We start from the raw sequence: 20,070 nt of genomic DNA, 5'->3' as shown, positions 1-20,070 counted from the left end.
CAGCTAGGTGTCAGCATAACCAAGTGGACTATCACTTGGTTAAATGGCCATTCTTTGGCAGAAAGAAGGGAGTGAGTGAGAAATTTACATCTTGGCAAACAGACTTGCTGTTGCCTGAACCCTAGGTGGAGACGAGAAATGTCATGGAGAACAGAGGACACAAATCACCTCTCTCCCTTCATCTTTACTCCCAGCATCAACAATGGTTGAAAGACAAAAGCAGCATCACTGGATTAGAAGAGGAGTCCTGGCTGAGAAATCCAGCCAGACTGTTGTAAACATATGGGAGAGAGAAACATTTTTTAAGTTAGGTATTAGACCTAAAATAGGCACGTGACCCTGTTTTGCCTTCAGGGTCAGGAAGTATCAGGAGTAAAAGCCCTTTCCCTTGAATGAGGGAGGGACCTCTTCTATATCTCCTACAAGGAGGAGTGATTGTATATCTTGCAGTAGCACAGCCTTGGGAGTGAGGTCCCTGAAGAGGGATGGAGAAGGGGAAGAGGCAGAAATAAACTGCATATATATCCCACTTCCACCATGCTTAGAAACCAACTCTCTTATGATCTGGGCTAAACTGGGAGAAGCAGTTAGTAAAACTGAGGAAAAAAAATTATGCCACTCTTAGAACTGACACACTGCTCTCGATCATCAAAGTGAGCTCTTGAAAGATGCGACCTGCCTTGAACACGCAGCTACCCAAGCAGAGGGTGGTGATGGACGTCTTTTCTGCTCCTTCCCCTTGGCAGGTCTTAGGCTTGTGTGGCAATCTCCTAAAAATGCTGGGACTGATGAGAATGGAATGCCTTCAGCTTCACTGCTGAGGTTAAATGCCTCGGGATTTTAGGGGTCCTCTTGAGTCTTTGAGACTATGCAGAGTCTCATTTATGTTTTCTGAGAAGAATGATGGCCCTTCAAAAGGTAAGTCCAGAACTATCTGTTGCATCTCTGAAGTAAGGCCAGAAGAGTGTGCCAGGACAAGTACTTCATTGTGATAGCAGAGGCCATGATGCAAGCCGTAGAAACTGATGCATCCAGACCTCCCTTGAGAGTTGTTCTGGCATACAACTCGCCCATCTCCATTAAAGATTGGAACTGTTGTTTCACCTCATCTGGGAGCTTCTCTTTGAACTCTGAAACTGTAACCACAGGATGAAATCATAGTGCTGCAGCAAAGTTTGCTGGTCTGCAATGCGAAGTTGTAATCCACCTTTGGAATAAAGCTACTTCCCAAGTAAGTCCAGCTTCCTGTCCTCTATTTTTTGGGGTTGATACCTGGTGCCCTTGTCTTTCTTTCTCAGAGTCTGCCACCACTACAAGGGAGCTTGGAGGGGCATGATTATATAGGTGCTTGAACCTCTGAGAGGAGACATCCACTCTTCCTGCAGTTCGAGGCAGGGAAGCTGGAGACTGCCAGAGGACCTTGATAGATCTAAGATTAGCTCTCACTACAAATGACGCTTTCTAGTTGGATCTGAAGATACCAAAATGTCCATCAGCTTGTAGGTGGATGTCTAGGATAACAGCCATCCTCCTCAACAATTCCTGATGAGTCTTAAATCATCAGAAGATAGACAAATAGACTCCATCACAATTGCTTCATTGGGGGATGAGGAAGAGGATGTTAAACAGTACTGGAGGATGGTTCAGTTCCTGCTCCTTTTGTGGCTGCTTGTGACAGGGATCCCAAATCTGTTCTGTGATGGGCTCAATACTGCCGCTAGGGTATCTGTGGCGTTAATACTCCTGAAGACCAGTAGATGGAGTCGACTAAGGTGACTACAGGGACACCTCTTGACTGAAGGAGGAAGCCCTACTGGTTCCAAAAGGGCCACTCATACAGTCCTGGTCCCCATCTGTGTGTAGCCCAAGTATCCCTTCTATAAACCGCCTGTGGTACTTAGGCTGATACCAGGGCTGGCAGGTGCCATACTCCAGATGACAGAACTGGTTAGGTTGAGACATATAAGATCCCACTTCACAGTCTGATGAAGAAACTGCTTCTTCTTGTGACCATGGTGGTGCCAGCCATCAGTACTGGTGAAGAAGGTTCAGACTTTGAAGAAAGGGGAGCTAGGGAGACAGAGCCGGTGCTGGGCATAAGCAGACTAAGCAACTGCTTAGGGCCCCAAGCAGCTTAAAGAACCCCCTAGCCATTATTAATATGTGTTGTGTGTGAGGGAATCCCCAAAATATTCCTGCTTAGGGTTCTCAATGGGCTAGCACAGGGGTGGGCAAACTATGGCCTGGGGGCTGAATCCGGCCTTTCAGATGTTTTAATCCGGCTCTCGAGCTCCTGCCAGGGAGCGGGGTCTGGGACTTGCTCTGCTCCATCTGTGTTGTGACTCTGTGTGCCTGCCGGAAGCAGCAGCATGTTCCCCCTCCGACTGCTACAAGTGGGGCAGCCAGGGGACTCTGCACGCTGCCCCGCAGCTCCCATTGGCCGGCAACTGTGGCTAATGGGAGCCGTAGGGGTGGTGCCTGTGGACGGGCCAATGCACAGAGCCACCTGGTTGCGTCTCCATGTAGGAGCTGGAAGGGGGACATGTTGCTGCTTCCGGGAGCTGCTTGAGGTAAGCGCCGCCTGGAGCCTGCACCCGATCCCCTCCAGCACCCAAACCGCCTACCCCAGCCTTGATCCCTCTCCCACCCTCTGAACCCCTTGGTCCCACCCTCCTGCAAGCCAGAGCCCACACCCTCAGCGGGAGCCCTCACCCCCTACCCGGACCCAACCCCCTGGCCCCCATATTCCTCATTTCTGTCCAAACCCAAGAGCCCTTGTGCCAAAAAGTTTGCCCACTCCTGGGGTCCCACAACATCTGTGGCAAGATCATCTGTGGCTTTCCCCTAGACAATATCACCTTCACTGGTACTCTGATGGCTGCATTTGATGAAATTGCCCAGTATGGAAGTACAGGCGCTGGGTGCCAGTGCCAAGCGAGTCTCTTGAACTGTTGGTGATGGTGGCACAGAGGAGTTTAACAACTCTCTTGCAGCCACAAACACCTCAGGAGTAGAAATGACCAAGAAGAAGCTATGGTACCAGGGCATGCAGCCAGCAAAGGTGCTTCGGGAACTGATCTCAACAGGACCGTGCAGTGCTCTGAAGCCAGTGAACTCCCCCGTTTAGAGGTGTGCTCTGGGGTATGTTTCTTGTTTGAATGTCCTCCCAAGTCAATTTCAGCAGCATGTATTTTAATCTGGCTGTCTCCCCCCCGCCTCCTCCCCCCTCTTTTTTTGAATGGGGCTTTAAGCCCTTACAAATGCCACATCTGTCACCTATCTGAACCTCTCGCAAGCACTTAAGACAACAGGGGTGAGGGTAACTATTAGGTGTTGCCTTACCACAAGAATGGCAGGGCTTGAAAGCTGGAGCATGCTGCATATCTATGGTACTGGGGTGGGTACCCAGACTAGGCATCAGAACCACGCAAAAAGAACAAACACATTTATTTTTAAACTAACCAACCGAACACTAAACTAAACATAACAGGCGCTATTTATAGATTTTGACTAAAAACATGCAGAGAGCTGGGACACCTACAACAACCTTCATGGGTGGTAGAAAGGAATGGGGGGGGGTAAGGCGGTGTGAAGGCAGCCTGATCCTTTATGCCCGTATGTGATGCACAAGGCAGCAGGGGCACTTGTGCTGCCCTGATTAGTGCCACTAAGGGAAAAACTCAATTGTGCACTGAGCATACAAACACCTGCAGTGGAATGCACATGTGCAATCAGTCAAAGAAGCACAGTTGTTAAATATTTTCTATCTTTACTGTTCCTTTATTTGCTCACTACACATTATCCAACTCTTCACAGAATTGGGCAGGCCTGCTATACAACAGTATAAGTTTGTTTTCTGCCCATCATAACAAAATAAGACAAGGTTACTTTGGAATGCCCACAGACGAGAAAGGACAACATTACAGGATAGCAGAATAAATACAAAAAGGATTACAGAAGTTAGTAGACTCAGAAGATCAAGGCTACTTTCATGCAAATATGAGATAAAATTCCGTAACAGGGCCTGTAGCAAATATTACAATTCTATCACATTTAAATCTAAGTACAATGATCAAAAGCAGTCCAGTGGACTCCTTAGATCCAAAGAAAGCCCCAGCATTATTATTCTAAGTATAGTGTCCTCGAAATGGAGGAAAAAAACTGATTTTAAGCAGATGTAGCTGTAGTGTGCTTAGATCCTAAATTAGGTTAAATAAATGGCACATTAAAGATCTATTTTGGTTGGGGTACAAAAAATACATCATCCTGAGAAAATATCCCACTCTACTCTCTAATTGATCATGGAGGTAATTAAACTAGCATTTTCACAGGAATTGACATTGATAAGGAAAAATAGTGTTCTAGCCAAGAACACAAGCTCAGAGACCTCTGTCAAAATCCACAGAACTTGCTCAAAATATCCTGGTTGTAATGACCTAAAACATGATTGTATTTACTGCATTTTCTGGAAGCCATCTTGCCAGTCCTAAATTAATATTCACTATTCCTTTATTATAATAGGTAAAACAGGAAGCACTGAGCAAAAGAATGTTAGGTTACCGACTACAGATTTTTCCTCATTTCATATATGGAGTTCAAAATTTGTTGGCAGTTTTCAGCAGGGTACTTTTGTGGCCCCAATCCAATGGTTGAGATTGTATGTTAAACTCAAAACAAAAAATTCTAAGATGCTGTACAAATTCATTCAGTCCATTTTTTCCCTCTCTTTCAGGTGGAGACAAAAGTAGATTGAAAAAAGTTGCCTCAGGAAGTTCAGGATTGGTTGTCTGAAAACTGAATCCCCATAAACAGATGAAAGGACAACACTCTAGTTGAGGGGCTGGCAACCTCTGGCACATGGCTCACCAGGGTAAGCACGTTGTTGGGCCGGGCCAGTTTGTTTACCTGCTGCGACAGCAGGTTCAGCGGACTGCGACTCCCACTGGCCGCGGTTCACTGTTCTAGGCCAATGTGGGCGGCTGGAAGTGGCGCGGGTGAGGGATGTGCTGGCCGCGGCTTCCCGCAACCCCCATTGGCCTGGGACAGCGAACCGTGGTGAGAGCCGCGGTCTGCTGAACCGGCGGACTTGGCACGTAAACAAACTGGCCCAGCCCGCCAGGGTGCTTACCCTGGTGAGCCGCGTGCCAGAGGTTGCTGACCCCTGCTCTAGTTCATAATTGGTAGAGAAGAATGACTCAGAAAACACTTATAAAAATGTCATGTTTGCAAAATCTAAATGTCTGAAGATTGTACTGTAAAATTTAATTTAAAAAAAGTTTGACTTCATATTTTCTCCAATTGGGTTATTTTATAAGTTACTGTTTTATGTCTTTCAAACTCAGTTCTTAAAAACTTCCCCTCCCCGCACTTTATTTTGGCAAACACTTTAGGTAGTTAATTTAAAAAAAAAAAGACAACTTGCCATCTTCGTGTCGCAGATACTGGTTTCCACCTCTGTCTCTAGCTAAGGACCATGCCTCGCCTTCATCACTCTCACAGAACTCTACCATGCTGTTCTTATCCATTTGCACCCATGTACCTTCAGAATTAGTCACCTGGTGCACACACACAAAAAAGCAGTTTATTCACTTTTCAAATATTCCAGTGCTCAGATTCAGCAACATGCTTCAGTATATGAAAAAATAAGCTCATTTCCATCATATTACTACAAAAAACATGTTTCTGAAATTAAGGCCACAGCCTGAGGTAGAACAAAAACCAATTCCATGTATGGCAAGTTTAAAATTATAAATACTTTCACAATATTAGGCCAGTTTATATTTGGAAAAAAAAAGTTCAATATTTGACCAACCACACAAACCCAAATAAGCTCTTAGAAGGTGTTATCCAACAACCTCCATGCTTTTTGACACCTGAAACACCAAAATAAATTGTATTGTCTAGTTATGTATGAAATATTTGTAAATTTCCTAATTATGCTCCTGATGTTGTTTGAGAAAAATAGCATGACACACTACATCCTCAAGCCCATCTCAATAGGAAAATTCCAAAGCATGACAACAAGTACAATAACAATTGAATAAATACAGTGAAATAGGATCATTTTTGAACTGATCACAGCCCTGGAAATGATTCCTCCAACAAGGTGAATTCACTTTGATACCTATGATCAATAAGTGAAACAGATAACCTTATTTTGCAATGAATCAAACATACTGTAACAGAAATATATAGATAAGTATAGGTAACTGTGGTATTAGAAAATTCAAGTTTAATGTAACTCCAATTAATGAACACTTTTCTACAAAGCAAAACACATAATTGAATTAGTATTTATAATATAAACCAAGTTCAAATGTTAACATTTAATCACCAGGGTTGGAAAAGCAAACCTTGTGCAGGGGAAGATGCTTTTGTTGTGTTTACTACTGATATAAACTGGTATCTATGAAGACATGAACTGAAGCTACAAGGATCCATACCTCGCCTACTGCCTTGACTTTGTTTCCCAGAACTAACATTCCAATTGGGATACCTCTAAGGTTAGGGCAGCTTCTGATGTTGTGACCTGAAGGGCCAGTCTTCACTACCTTGTACACTCCAGGTCCACCTCGAAGGAATGGCATATCTTGCTCTTGCATCACTGCTTCCTGTGTGCAGCGTGAATTTATGTCTTTGAAAAAGTCATCAGTATTAGACCTAGGCTCCTGAAAAATTTAAAAAAGCAAAAGAAAAAACAGAATAGAACCTGTTAATAATGCCTTTGCACTTTTTAGATGAGAAACACCTCTTCCCTAAATCTGGAACAGTTAACTTCTTAACCTAGAAAGAGAAAAAAAACTGGTCATAATGCCAGTTGAACTGTAAATTTCCTTTCCAACTGATCATTTTAGCTTGCAAAGGTACACACATCTCAACTACTGTGGTACTTGAAATGAACAGGCACTTCAGTGGAATATAAATTGTTTAAATTTGGGCCACTAAACACATAGATATTTTCATATGTGCAGTTTGACATAAAATTATTTTCACCAACATTTTCATGAAGTACGTTGTGTTTAGTACTTGCATTTATCAGCACAGAGAATCCAAACATGCGATTGAGTATCTTGGAAATATAACAGCTAAAAGTAATCAGTGATTAATCTGGGCATGTGTAACAGAGACATATATGCTATCTGGTTTCCAATTCACATGTGCTTCTTTCTCTGAACTCAATTTCAGGAATATATTGTAAACACAGAATAAAGGTAAAATTATGACTACTAAGGCCAAGTAGAGCAGTAACCCTATGTTTCTTGTATGCACATAATAAAATACTAGCGTGTATTCATTATTATTATATTTTTACTGCAACAATCAGAGTAGCATTGCAGACTTATTTTGCTTAGAACCAAGCAAGGATGAAGGACAAATCCAGGCCTGATCTGATGTTATATTTCTGAGGTATGACGATTCCGTAAGTTTAGAGTTCCTAGACAACCCTCCAACCCTCATTGTAGATGAAGAATACTGGCAGGGCACTTCCACTGGCTGTAATTTAATAAAAATTCTAGTATACATGAAGATAATGGGGAGGAACACTAACACACTTTTTATCACAAAGAAACAAATATGAAGCAGTAGCAATGACCGATGTACTTTAAAAACTAAGATGTGTGATCTGCATACAAAGACCATTTGCAAGTGTGGTTAATTTCTTTATTAAAATCACAATTTTTGCACTGTTCAATTTTCAGCTCTATTTGGTGTTGTTTCCTGTGTTTTGTGCCCAGAATGTTATAACACCCCTCATAAAATGTTATAATAGCTTTCCCAAGAAAACTACTGCAACTGAGCCATTATACAGTATAAAGTTGTTCTGCAAAGAAGGGAATTTTCAATCCAAGTTCTGGCATTTTCTAAAGTAAATTGTTTCAAGAAGAAAAAAAGTCTAATATTCCAGAACTAGAAGGTAAGCAATTTTGTCAATTAAAGTTTCTATATATCTACAGAGCAGCAAAGCAGTTCAGTGTTGCTGCAGTGAAATGTATTTTTAAGTCGCTAAACCAATATGCGTAATTATTTGAGAATAATTTCCATTAAAAAGATTCTATGGAAACTGCTGCCTAAAAAGCAACAATAGCCTTCCAAATAATTTACAAAAGCATCTGAGAGATATTTAAAACACTTAGTCATGTATAATGCAACTGTATATTTTTCTACGAATTATGACACTTTTCAAATAGATTAGTAAAGAAGTTAGTGTAGTGTTCATCAGCATGGGTATTTTTTAGTAAAAGTCATGGACAGGTCACAGTCAGTAAACAAAAATTCATTACCTGTGACCTGTTCATGAGTTTTACTATATATCTTAACCAAAACTTGGGCCGGGGGTGCTCTGGGGATGGTGGTCTGGGGTGCTGGGTGGGGTGGTTCGGGACCCCCTGTGTGGGTGGATGGAGGGGAATAGGCGGGTGCCAGGCAGTGGTACGTGGCCCAGGACCCCACTGACACTGGGGGAGGTGGGAGGGTTGGTGGAGCAGGCTCTAGGCAGCCCCTAAGCCAGCTGCACTGGCCGCTACAGAAGTCACGGAGGTCACAGATTCTGGTCTCTTCCGTGAACTCTGTGACAGACATGCAGCCTTATTTATCAGCTGTGTTTATTAATATTTTTCAGCTGGCCCAGTTCATAAGGCAGCCTATTATGTTCAATTTACTGATTTTTGCAATGGACTGAAGACAGGGAAAGAAAAGTTTAGCAGTATACCTTCCTTATCTATAAACATAAGTGATTGGAAGGTTCTCTTCTTAATGTTAAATGGCCAATAATGCTTGTGAATACAATATTGTAATTAGGATGTACTATATTTAAAAGAAAATGGTTATTTTTGTGTTGCTGGAGGTTCACAGTAACCATCATTAGCATTTTGAACTAATCATTTTTCAATCTAGAGTACAGTGAGATTAAAAGAGTAGATACACAATTCTAGAGTAGGGTATTAACATACCTAGCATTTCCTGCAAAAACACGTCAGAATACAGCAGACTTTAAAAGGTTATTTAATATAAATGTATTTATTAATGTAAAACATCAGTATATAATGTGACTGTTCTTGACAATTAACTTACCTGGGGGGGGAAAGCTTTAGAAGTCCTTGAAAAAAAGTCCAAATCCCTGACTCCTTGGCTAGCATTAAAGACATTCTGAGCAACAAAGTTTAAAAAAAGACAAATATCAACAAGGAAATGGGAACAAGAGAACATTGGAAGAAGATGCTAGAGACATTGTAATTCAAATTGTCTGCATTCTAACATCAATATTAAAATAAATTGACTTTTTAAAATGAAGTCACTTGAGTCCATTGCTCATCATTGCAAATATCTGTTAAACAAAAACAGATTCATATGTCAAAAGCTCTAAACGGATGTAGTGTGTCATGCCATTTACTGAAATAAGAGCCAGACATCTGTTAAAGCTTGAGACTTGTGCAAGACAAACCCCACACTCCTGTCACAGTGAAACACTGTATGTTCCAGTGCAAGCCAGATTTGTTTTATGACAAGAGAGTCTGCTGCTTTTGAAAGATTATTTGAGCGAATTAATGTGACATGGTTGAATGTGGACTTTCAGCCATCCAATTCATAGCAGGAAAGATATATAAAGTATTAAGCTGTCTTCAAAAAAGTTGGAAAACAAATTGCCACACAGTACAACCTCACTAGTAGGCACACCTAAAATGTGCATACAAAAATAGCACTCTCTCCTCATTATACCAGAAGAAAACCTAAAATACAGTGCGATAGGAGGGATTATCACTAAGAATTTATTAGTAGTACAAAATATACATTTACTAGTACATTATAAAATACAATAAAATAAATGCATTCTAAAATAAATGAATGAGTTTTAGCAAGCTGCAACTGCTGTCCCATTCAGTAGGTATTAGTGAGATTCTACTGTACATTTTAAATAACTTTCACAATGCAGCTAGGAAAATATTCATTAATCTTTGGGAAGAAAACATAAAACAACCTATTCTCACATTAAAAGACAAGCTTTATTTCTTTCCACTTCAGAGAAACTCTCCCTGCTCCTGTCATATGCAAGCAAAATTTCATCTCTATTTAATGCAGAGTGTTAATTAACTCTCATGAAAATGAATCTATTCTGCAGCATCTCTTTGGAATAGCAACACTTATCTAGACTAACAAAACATGCTTATTATTAACATCATGTTTCCTAGGCCTATTTTGACAAGGAAATTAAATGAAATCCTTGAACAGCAGTCATATTACAGTTTAACAATGGTATATAGGAGAGGTAATGAACTGTCTTAGAGTTAAAAAAATAAAAAATAAAGTCATACAGAAAGCTTCTGACAAGTTTTTCCAAACATTGCTTTTCCATGCACCTTTTCCAAGGTTGTACATATGTTAAAAACAATGTAAGCAAAAAATCAACTAAAATAAACCATCTCAAACAGAGATCAAGTTTTACTAACATGAAAAATCTGCAATTTTGAAAAACTAGAACAGAACAATACTAACTCTGACACCTTTTTAGAATACATTATATTCATCTAGTGCTGGAACAGGCACAACATTTATACACAAAAAAGGTGGCTGATGTCCTTCCTGTTAAGGCAGAAAGATGAAATATAGACCCAGACATTTGACATAAATCTAAGAGAACTATTAAAGCCTATATTTGTCTGATCAGTTTATTTTTTAGTTCAATTTATATTAACAGATTGAATGTCTAATTTTGCCATTTATTCTCAATGTCTATTCTTAACAGAGAAATGCAGACTTTCCGTACATAAAACAACATCAGAAATGATTTTTCTGGTGCTCTCTTTCAAGTTGCATATTATTATTTTTGTGTTACAAAGCTGTATGCGAATGCACTGAACACAAAATCATCAGCAGGAAAAAAAGCAATATAATTGCTGTGCAACAATGAATATACCAAACTTATGGCTTATAATATGCTGAATGCCAGTTTAAAGGAATGTACATGCATGTGTATGTTGGTTTAAAAATGCCTAATAAAATTCTGCCAGAGTGAAAACGTTTCCATTTTGAAGAAAAAATTCGATTGACAGACCAAATGTGTCACATTTTAGCCCTTCTGCTGCCATTTGTAGACTCTTAATTCCTATCTTTTCCTTTGCAAACCAATTTTGAACAAAATCTCATTTTTAATGTAAAATTGTGTGTAAAGATTTGAAAATATTTAAATGCAAATTACTTAAAGAACAACATTTTAGCAGAGAATTTGGGGAGAGTTTAATTTTAATTCATTTGAATTTTCTGAAGCACAGCATTGGAATCCTTTGTCTATCTTAGAGTGTGCTTTTACTGTGAAAACAACTCTAAAATGACACACTGGGAATCAATTTTTATTGTGCTTCAATGATTTGATATCAAATTCCCTCAGACTACAAGATACTTTTTCCCCCCACTAAACTCTGCCAATTAAACCTGTGATCTGGAAGTTATACCGGATTCTTTTCTTCTTATGCCCTGGCACTACGGTAAAGGTTCAGGAGGTCAAATTCTTCCTGCAGGCACACCTATACGAACCTGTTGGCTTACAACGGGCACAAGTGTAACAGAGCAACGTCTGGCTAGCAGAAGACAGTTTTTCTCGTTAATGAATGAAATTTGAAATTAAATAATTGAGAGATACACAAACACAGAATACCATTTTTACAGTATCACTCTTTAAAGCAGAACCACACTTGAAAATTATATTAATCTAATCTCTCAGAAGAGAAACCAAAATTTCTCCCCATTACATATTGGTCTATGGTTCATATATCTTTTTGTTATTAGTAATACTTTGTATTTATATAGCATCTTCTATAAGAGGGCCTCCAAATCCTCTCTGTACACAATAAACTAAACTTCACAACATCTATACGAATTAGGTATTATAACCATTTTACAATGAGAAAACCAATATACAGGGAAATTAAGTAATTTGTCCAAGACCACAATCCACTTGGGCCAGAGCCAGGAATAGAACCATGGCCTCATGAATTCCAGATTCTCTGCTTTAACTACTTCTGCCCCTAAACTGAATCTTTTAATTGAAATGTGCAACATAATAGTGTCAGCAATTACAATACTGTTCTTCAACCAAATATGTTGTTGTTTCTAGTCAGAACCCCATTTTCTATGTTTTGAAGATGTATGAAAATTCTCTACAAACTGAAATTTGGCATAAATAAATCTTAGCCCAGAATGACTTCTCTCTCAATCGTCAAAACATATTAATTGCATTTTTAAAATATAATACCTGCACAGATTTTAAAAACTTTACAGAATTTTTTTCTCTATATAATTTTAAAATGGTATTTTAAAAAATGAAATTTCATAAGTCAGTATCCCACAGCATGCAGTAGCTAGATAGTATTGTATGGCATGAGTAGCCCTGAGCAAGAAATGCTAAAATCAGTCAAATCATGGGAGTTAAAGTCTAATCCAAGTCTTTTAATTGCTTAACAGAGTCAAACCCTAGCGTGGGGATGAATTTTCACTCTTAAGTAGTGAATGAGGACTTCGTCTTCGAGCACACAGGAAAGGAATCTTTTCACGTATACAGTTATATCATCTATAAATTAAATTTAAAATATCCAATATTAGGATAAAAAATTTAAACATAAAAGAATTTCAGAAGTAAAGGTTCACCCAGCATCAACTTGGCTATACTGCACTTACAACATGCAGTACAGAATTAACTGTCCATTAAATAGGTAGTATGTAACAATTCATTCTTAAATTTAGTCATGTTCACAAAGAAGCTGAAAATAGTATATCATGGGCCAACCAAGCATGAAAAGGCTAAGAGAAAATTATCCCAGCGCTCTGCAAATTCCTTTGCTCTGCATTCAGTAGTAAATAAGAATGTACATAGTGATCTAGAATTTGGACTTCTGATACTATAAAGTTTAAATGTCAGGTTTCAAAGTAGTATCCGTGTTAGTCTGTATCCGCAAAAAGGAAAGGAGTACTTGCGGCACCTTAGAGACTAACAAATTTATTTGAGCATAAGCTTTTGTGGGCTACAGCCTACTTCATCGGATGCATGCAGTGGAAAATACACTAGGTCTTACTGTATTTTCCACTGACTGTATTTTCCACTGCATGCACCTGATGAAGTGAGCTGTAGCCCACAAAAGCTTATGCTCAAATAAATTTGTTAGTCTCTAAGGTGCCACAAGTACTCCTGTTCTTTTTATAAAGTTTAAATGCGTCTCCAAAACTGCAAGCCTTTCCAAAGTCTGCCATGACTGCTATGATAATCCAGTTCACTCTGATTTAACAAAAAACACACACAAACTCAAAGGAATGGAAGGATAGAACCTTCTTAAAATAGTCCTTTGTCTCTGGAACAATCCCACAAAGGAAATTAAGAAGAGTCCTACACTATCAAGTGATGATGCAGGATTCAACTTTTCACCAAAACACTCCAAATAACCAACCAGAGGAAAATATCAGTTTCATGTTTAAAAGTATTTAAAATTTTTAAAGCCAGTCATTCCTTTATCATCAGAGTTCAAATGGCATCAAAATGAGTCCACAGTCCTCTATCATAGAAAGTTTACCAAATATATTTCATCTCAACTTTCAATTGCATGAATGTTTCTATTTGCCATGAATTTTATAAGTAGCCTTAAACGTAATTTGATGGTCCTTAATTTTTCATGTTCCATTGTTTTTGACATGTCCATTCAACTTTGAATATTTTATTGTGATAGCAGTGACATTAATTCTCTTTGGCAAATCACTTCGTTTGAGAGTGAACACAATTTGTGTTCTACCAAGGAAGGACAACACTTTGCTGTAACAGAAAATGGTCTTGAACTATCTACAAATACTGACAAGCCGAAACTTGCTGATATAAATACCTACTTTTCCAGTGATGCAAAATAAACTATAAACTGAAGACTGTCTTTTACAGAGAAATAGAAACACTATTAATTAATAATAAATAAGACCCTATTTGAATCATGTGATGATTGTCCAAAATTTGTGGTTGTAGACAAGCCACAGAAAGTCACAGAAAAGTAATACTGTACCTTATTATTTGTGATAATAAGGTCCATTATTACTTTTCCGTGATTTTCTGCTGTGGGCTGACCCAGGCTGAGAGTGGAAGTTCCCTCTGTTGGCAGCCCATTTTCAGCCACCTGGGGGCTGAAAGGGGGGCTCCCGCTGTTTGCCGCCTGGGGCTGACAGAAGCTGCCTACTGCTGACAGTTGGGGCCCCCAGGGCTCCGTCAGCACTGGGCACAGCGGGGTTCCCACTGTCGAAATTGCAGTGGAAGCCTAATATTGCAGGGTCTGCAATTTCTGCAATATTGTGAATTTAAGTAGGGCCTCAATAATAAATTATAAATAATAACTACCTCACTACGGGTGATTAACATGCAATCCTGTGGAGATAGTTGTATTCCATAGTATTAAGTACTGCACTAATTGAGCAGAAGTGTACTGCCACTTTTTAAGGTAAAAAAATAATGTGGGTTAGCTTTTGAATAAGTCCTAAAATGATTGTTTCCACATATTTTACTTCCATGGATTCTGAATCAAGGTAATTCACTATGCCTGTTACCATAGTATCAGGCAGTAGACTGTGGGGAGAGAATAAGTTACTTACCTGCACAGTAACTTGAGTTCTTTGAGATGTTTTGTCCCTATGGGTGTGCAGCTGTAGGATGTGGGTGCCCCTGTGTGTTCTCAGCTGGAAATTTAAATTAGCAGTATCTATGGGTCCCCACCTCTGTACTATTCAACCCTGTCCTCTAGAGCAAGAGTGTACAAAGAGGAGTGGACCCACTAATGCTCCAGTTTCTTCTCAACTATAGAGCCTAGAATACTCTGAGCAGAGGAAAAGGAATGATGGAGATGGAACACTCAACATCTCAAAAAAACTCAAGTTACCGTGCAGGTAAGTAATCTCTCATCCTTCTTCAAGTATATGTCCTTATGACATATACTTGACATATACTTGGCTCCAATGTAGGAGACTCCCAAGCAAGAACGCAAATGGCGTTGGGTGTTGAGGAGCCAGATCCAACATGGCTCAGATGACAGCATCACCAAAAGTTGCTTCTATCTTTGATGCAGGTAGAATAGCATAAAGTTTGGAGAAAGTATGAACTGAGGACCAGGTTGCAGCTCTTTACACTTCTAGTATGGGATCATCCTTAAGAATGACTATAGATGTGGACTGAGCTCTGGTAGAGTGGGCTGTCACTCTGGCAGGGGGACACATTCCAGCAGTTTCATAGTAGGCCAGGGTGTAACCCGAAATCCACGCTGATAGTCTCTGTGTGGAAACTGACTGTCCCTTCATTCTTTCAGCAAAGGATACAAATAGTCTGGGCAAAGCCCTAAGATTCTTTGCCTGTCCAGATCAAAGGCAAGTGATCTTGTAATATCTAAGTGTGGACACTAGCCTGTTTTCTTGAGACACTGGACTTAGGGTAAAACAGCAGCAAATGGTATCCTGATAGATAGGAAAATCTGATGAGATCTTCAGCAGAAACTGAGGATGGTGGCACAGCAGAAGACAGTATATGGCGGTTTGGCCACCAACTGCCCAAGTTCTCTCATCCTTCTGACTGAGGTGATAGCTACCAGGGATGAAGTCTTAAGGGAGAGATGAAGGAATAAACAGGTACTAATAGGCTTGACTAGGGGGTTTCTTAACACGTTGAGGATTAGACTGAGGTCCCATTGAGGTATGGGGTTCCAGACACAAGAAAATAAATTAGATAAGTCCTTAATATATCTTGCTGTGGTAGGGTGAGCAAAGCCAAAAGGTCCTCAGTAGGGAAATGGAAGGCATACAGCTACCAGTATGCCTTAACAAAGCTCACTGACAGTCTGTGTGTTTTTAATTTCAGCAGGTAATCAAGGATCTTCAAGAAACTTCAGAAACAGCTACAGCATGGCAGGAGCACCAAAAAGTAAGTGTTTCCACTTCTACCATAAATTTTATATGTGGAAGTCACCTGAATGCTCAAAAGTACAGCCTGGATTTCTGCCAAGCAACCTAACTCTAAATGAGAAAACTATTAAGGAGCCAAGCCTTAAGGCTCAGTGACATGAGGCTGGGATGGCTCGGGGTGTCTGAGTTCTGTGTCACGACATCTGATCTCACAGGTAGGTGTTGAAGCATCGCCAAAGATAAATGAACTAAATCCGAATACCACACGTGTCTTGGCCATGAAGGTGCTATTAACATGGCCCTTGCCCGTTCCTGCCTCAATTTGATTAAGGTCCTGACAATTAGTGGGTATTGGATGGTAAGTGTAGAGAAGGAGGAGGAGCCAGGGGAGTAGGAGAAGATCCATCCCCTAAAGAACCAGAGCTGCATACCCCAATGGTGCAGAAGATTTGGTATTTCATATTTGTTGGATTTGCAAAGAGATCCACTCTGAAGTGGCCCCATGTTTGGCAGATGCTGTGAAAAAACAAGTATCAGAGGGGTAGCCGTGTTAGTCTGGATTTGTAAAAGCAGCAAACAATCCTGTGGCACCTTATAGACTAACAGACGTATTGGAGCATGTGCTTTCACGGGTGAATACCCACTTCGTTGGTTGCATCTGATGAAGTGCGGCATGCACCCACGAAAGCTCATGCTCCAATACGTCTGTTAGTCTATAAGGTGCCACAGGACTCTTTGCCGTGAAAAAACAATTTTTTGAGCTCCCTCAAGTGGTTCTGATGGAAGTTCCTGCTCAAGGAAACTGCCACAGTGTTTTGAGGTCTGGAGGTTAACTGGAGATCTCTATGTGATGGGTAATCTACGACTTCCATAGTTTTAGTTACAATGCATAAGGACTGGGATCTGTTGTATTAATTTAGATGGAATATATGAGCTAAAGATGTTAATATAACCCAGTCACACTGTCCAACAGTAAACAGTGTTAAGTAAGGTTCACGGTTTGTTATACAGAGACCTCGGCCTGCTTAACACCATAGCAAATGCATAATTAAACACCCTGTTAATGTTTTATTAAAGAAGATAAAGAAAGAAAAACAGTTACCGCATTTGAAACGTACAGTATAAAATAAGCTTTCATTTTACCATCCCTGGTTCCCTTTCCCTTTAGTGGAGAGAATTCTTAGAAGGAAAACCCCCTTATCTGACAGTCTCTTAGACAGAATTAAAGATGGTAATAAATATCCTTTGGGGGAAAAGAGAAGACATTAGCTGAGATGAGCTGGAGCTATTATTGTTAAGGTTAAATTCTACTTTATTCCAGATGGTGTTGGGAATTCAGCTGGAGGTAGCAGAGGTGGTGATGATATTTGCTTACCTCTCTCTGGCCTGATCAGATCATCTCTCAAAATTAGAATGACAAAGGCTGGGGTCCCAGGAGATGGTGGGGGTGGCAGATATGATGGTGAAGCATGCTTCAGGAGCCTCTGTCTGTATGTCCTATTTCCTTCCTGAAGTCTCTTTCTTTAAGGACCCCAAAAGGGACTGGTGAATGGAATTCATCCCATCATAATTTTGTCAACCAACTGGGCTAATATAAGAACCTAAGAATGGCCATACTGCGTCAGACCAATGGTCCCTCTTGCCCAGTTTCCTGTCTTCGAACAGTAACGCCAGATACTTGAAAGGGAATGAACAGAACAGGGCAAAAGTCAAGTAACCCATCCCCTATCAACAACTGGCAGTCAGAGGCTTAGGGGAACCTGGAGCATGGGGTTGCATTCCTGACCATCTTGGCTAATAGCCATTGATGGATCTATCCTCCATGAACTTACCTAGTTCTTTTCAGAACCCAGTTATACTTTTGGCCTTCACAGCATCCCCCAGCAATAAGTTCCACAGTTTGACTATGCACCGTGTGAAGAAATACTTCCTTACATTTGTGTTAAACCTGCAGTCTATTAATTTCATTGATGATTCCTGATTCTTACGTTACATGAAGGAGTAAACAACACATCATTCACTTTCTCCATACCATTCATGATTTTATAAACTTCTGTCATATACCCCCTTAGTCATCTCCTTTCCAAACTGAACAGTCCCACTCTTTTCAATCTCTCCTCAAATGGAAGTTGTTTCATACCCCTACTCATTTCTGTGGCCCTTCTTTTTCCTTTTTCCATTTCTAACATATCTTTTTCAGCTTTTTTGACTGCTGCTGCACATTGAACGGATATTGTCAGAGAACTATTCACAGTAACTCCAAGATCTCTTTCTTGAGTGTAACAGCTAATTTAGATCTCACAGTTTTGTATGTATAGCTGGGATTATGTTTTCCAATATTCATTACTTTACATTTATCAGAACTGAATTTCATCTGCTATTTTGTTGCCCACTCACCCAGTTTTGTGAGATCTCTTTGTAACTTTTTGCAGTCTTCTTGGACTTAACTATCTGACACTCCAATTTCACCTAATTTCCAGTTCCACAGTTCCTAATTTTATCAAGCATGATTTTAATCGAGTGCTTGAATTCTATTAGCATGACTTTTTTTTGTTTAGACTAATTTACTCTCTGTCTGGTTTCTTTACACCTGTTTAAAATATTCATTATTAAAAACAACTTGACCTACTTTTTATTAACATTTGTTATTACAGGTTATAATAATATCTTATAAACTTTCATATATTTATTACAATTACAGTAAATCTATAGGCCTAATTATTACAATAGTTCTTTCTCCCCCTTATCAATTATAGCAATTGCCATCCTATTGTTACTTCTGAGGGCATTCTGTGCCAAACAATAAAAAATTCTGCACCAAAAAAAGTGTGTGTATAATATTTTAAAATCCTGCAAATATTGTCAAATAAATGTGGAGGCTCCAGCATGGCACTGGGGAAGCACAGGACACTGGCTGCACAGAGGTGGGAGATCACTGTGCAGCTCTCCCCGGGGACATGTGCTCAGTGGTGAGGCTGCACCCAACCCTGACACAGTGCAAGGACTGGGCTTGCCCTGGAAACACCCCAGGGCCCTGCCCATCCATGCCAGGTGCAGGCAGGCAGGCTCAGCAAGGCAGGACCCAAGTGTGGAGGATTCAGGCATGGGCTGAGAGGGTTCTGTGTGGGGCAATCTGAGTGCGGGCGGCTCAACGGGGGATCTGGGTGCAGGGGGGGGGGATCTTGATGCACAGGGGCTTGTTGGGGACAGTTCTGGGTGCAACAGTAATGGGACTCTCCTGGGGGGGGGGGTCCAGGTGAAGGTGGCTGGGGCTCAGCAGTGTGTGTGTGTCTGGGTGTGGAGGGAGACAGAGCTTGGAAGGGGGGTATGGGCATAAGAGGCTCAGTGGGGAGGGGGTCCAGATGCAGCTGGTTGGGACTCATCAGGGTGGTCCAAGTGCAGGTGGGAGGGAGTTTTAAGTGTAGGTGAGGATGAGACTCAGTGGGAGAGTCTGGGTATGAGGGGGTCTGGATACACAGGGATTGGGCGGACGGGGGAGAAGCTCCCTGTACAGGGATCGCTCCTCCTGCAGCTCAGGAGCGATGGGTGCAGGAAGCCGGGGGGAGGGGTGAGGAGAGGGAAGGGGAGAGTTTGCAGAGCTTCCTTCAGTGGGGGGGGGAAATCTGGGGGTGGGTCTGACCCAGACCCAGACCCAGACGCTGTGCAAGGGAAAGGGAAGTCCTGTCTTTCCCAGCCCAGCTGGGACTACTAGCTGAGCCTGGGGAATCAGCCTTGACAGTAGGAGCCACCATCTGGGTCTTCCCCAGTTCCCCTCCTGCCCCACCTTTCTGCTGGTTGTCCTGGGCCCCTGAAGCATACTGCTAGGAAGGGTTGCATGACCACTCTTGTGGCTTCCTTTTGCTTCCCCATCAGAAAGTCATTTTTTTGTGGGGAACAAATTGTGCGCATGCGCAGTGGCACAGAATCCCACCCAGGAGCATATTGTCTATTATTAGCGTGCCTGAGTGACTGTGAATGTCGTGAATAAAGTGCTTTGCTGAACTCCAGGTATATTATGTCCACCACATTCCCCCCTCCACCAAACCAGTTACCCTTTTCAAAAAGGAAATAAAGCTAGTTTGGCATGATTTGTTCTTGGTAAATCCATGCTGGCTGCTAATGACTACCCCTTCATCCTCCAGGTATCAAAGTCAGGCTGACTGT

At 40.9% G+C, this 20,070-nt stretch overlaps 1 protein-coding gene across 4 annotated transcripts in view; it reads right to left on the bottom strand.

Annotated features, from left to right (window-relative positions):
* The window catches only part of MYCBP2 (MYC binding protein 2), a 457,693-nt gene that overhangs the window by 101,480 nt on the left and 336,143 nt on the right, over nt 1–20,070 (bottom strand). For 3 of the 4 annotated variants that reach the window (XM_075061530.1, XM_075061531.1, XM_075061533.1), the window contains exons 53-55: nt 9,073–9,147; nt 6,444–6,668; nt 5,423–5,555 (exon numbers count right to left, since the gene is read on the bottom strand). In XM_075061530.1, the coding sequence (XP_074917631.1) occupies nt 5,423–5,555; nt 6,444–6,668; nt 9,073–9,147 (433 nt within the window). The remainder of the gene's footprint in view (nt 1–5,422; nt 5,556–6,443; nt 6,669–9,072; nt 9,148–20,070) is intronic. The other variant, XM_075061532.1, reaches the window with a different exon arrangement.

Source organism: Chelonoidis abingdonii, chromosome 1 (genome assembly GCF_003597395.2).
Source record: "Chelonoidis abingdonii isolate Lonesome George chromosome 1, CheloAbing_2.0, whole genome shotgun sequence".
NCBI classification, from domain to species: Eukaryota; Metazoa; Chordata; order Testudines; family Testudinidae; genus Chelonoidis; species Chelonoidis abingdonii.
This window is presented reverse-complemented; position numbering and strand designations above follow the sequence as displayed.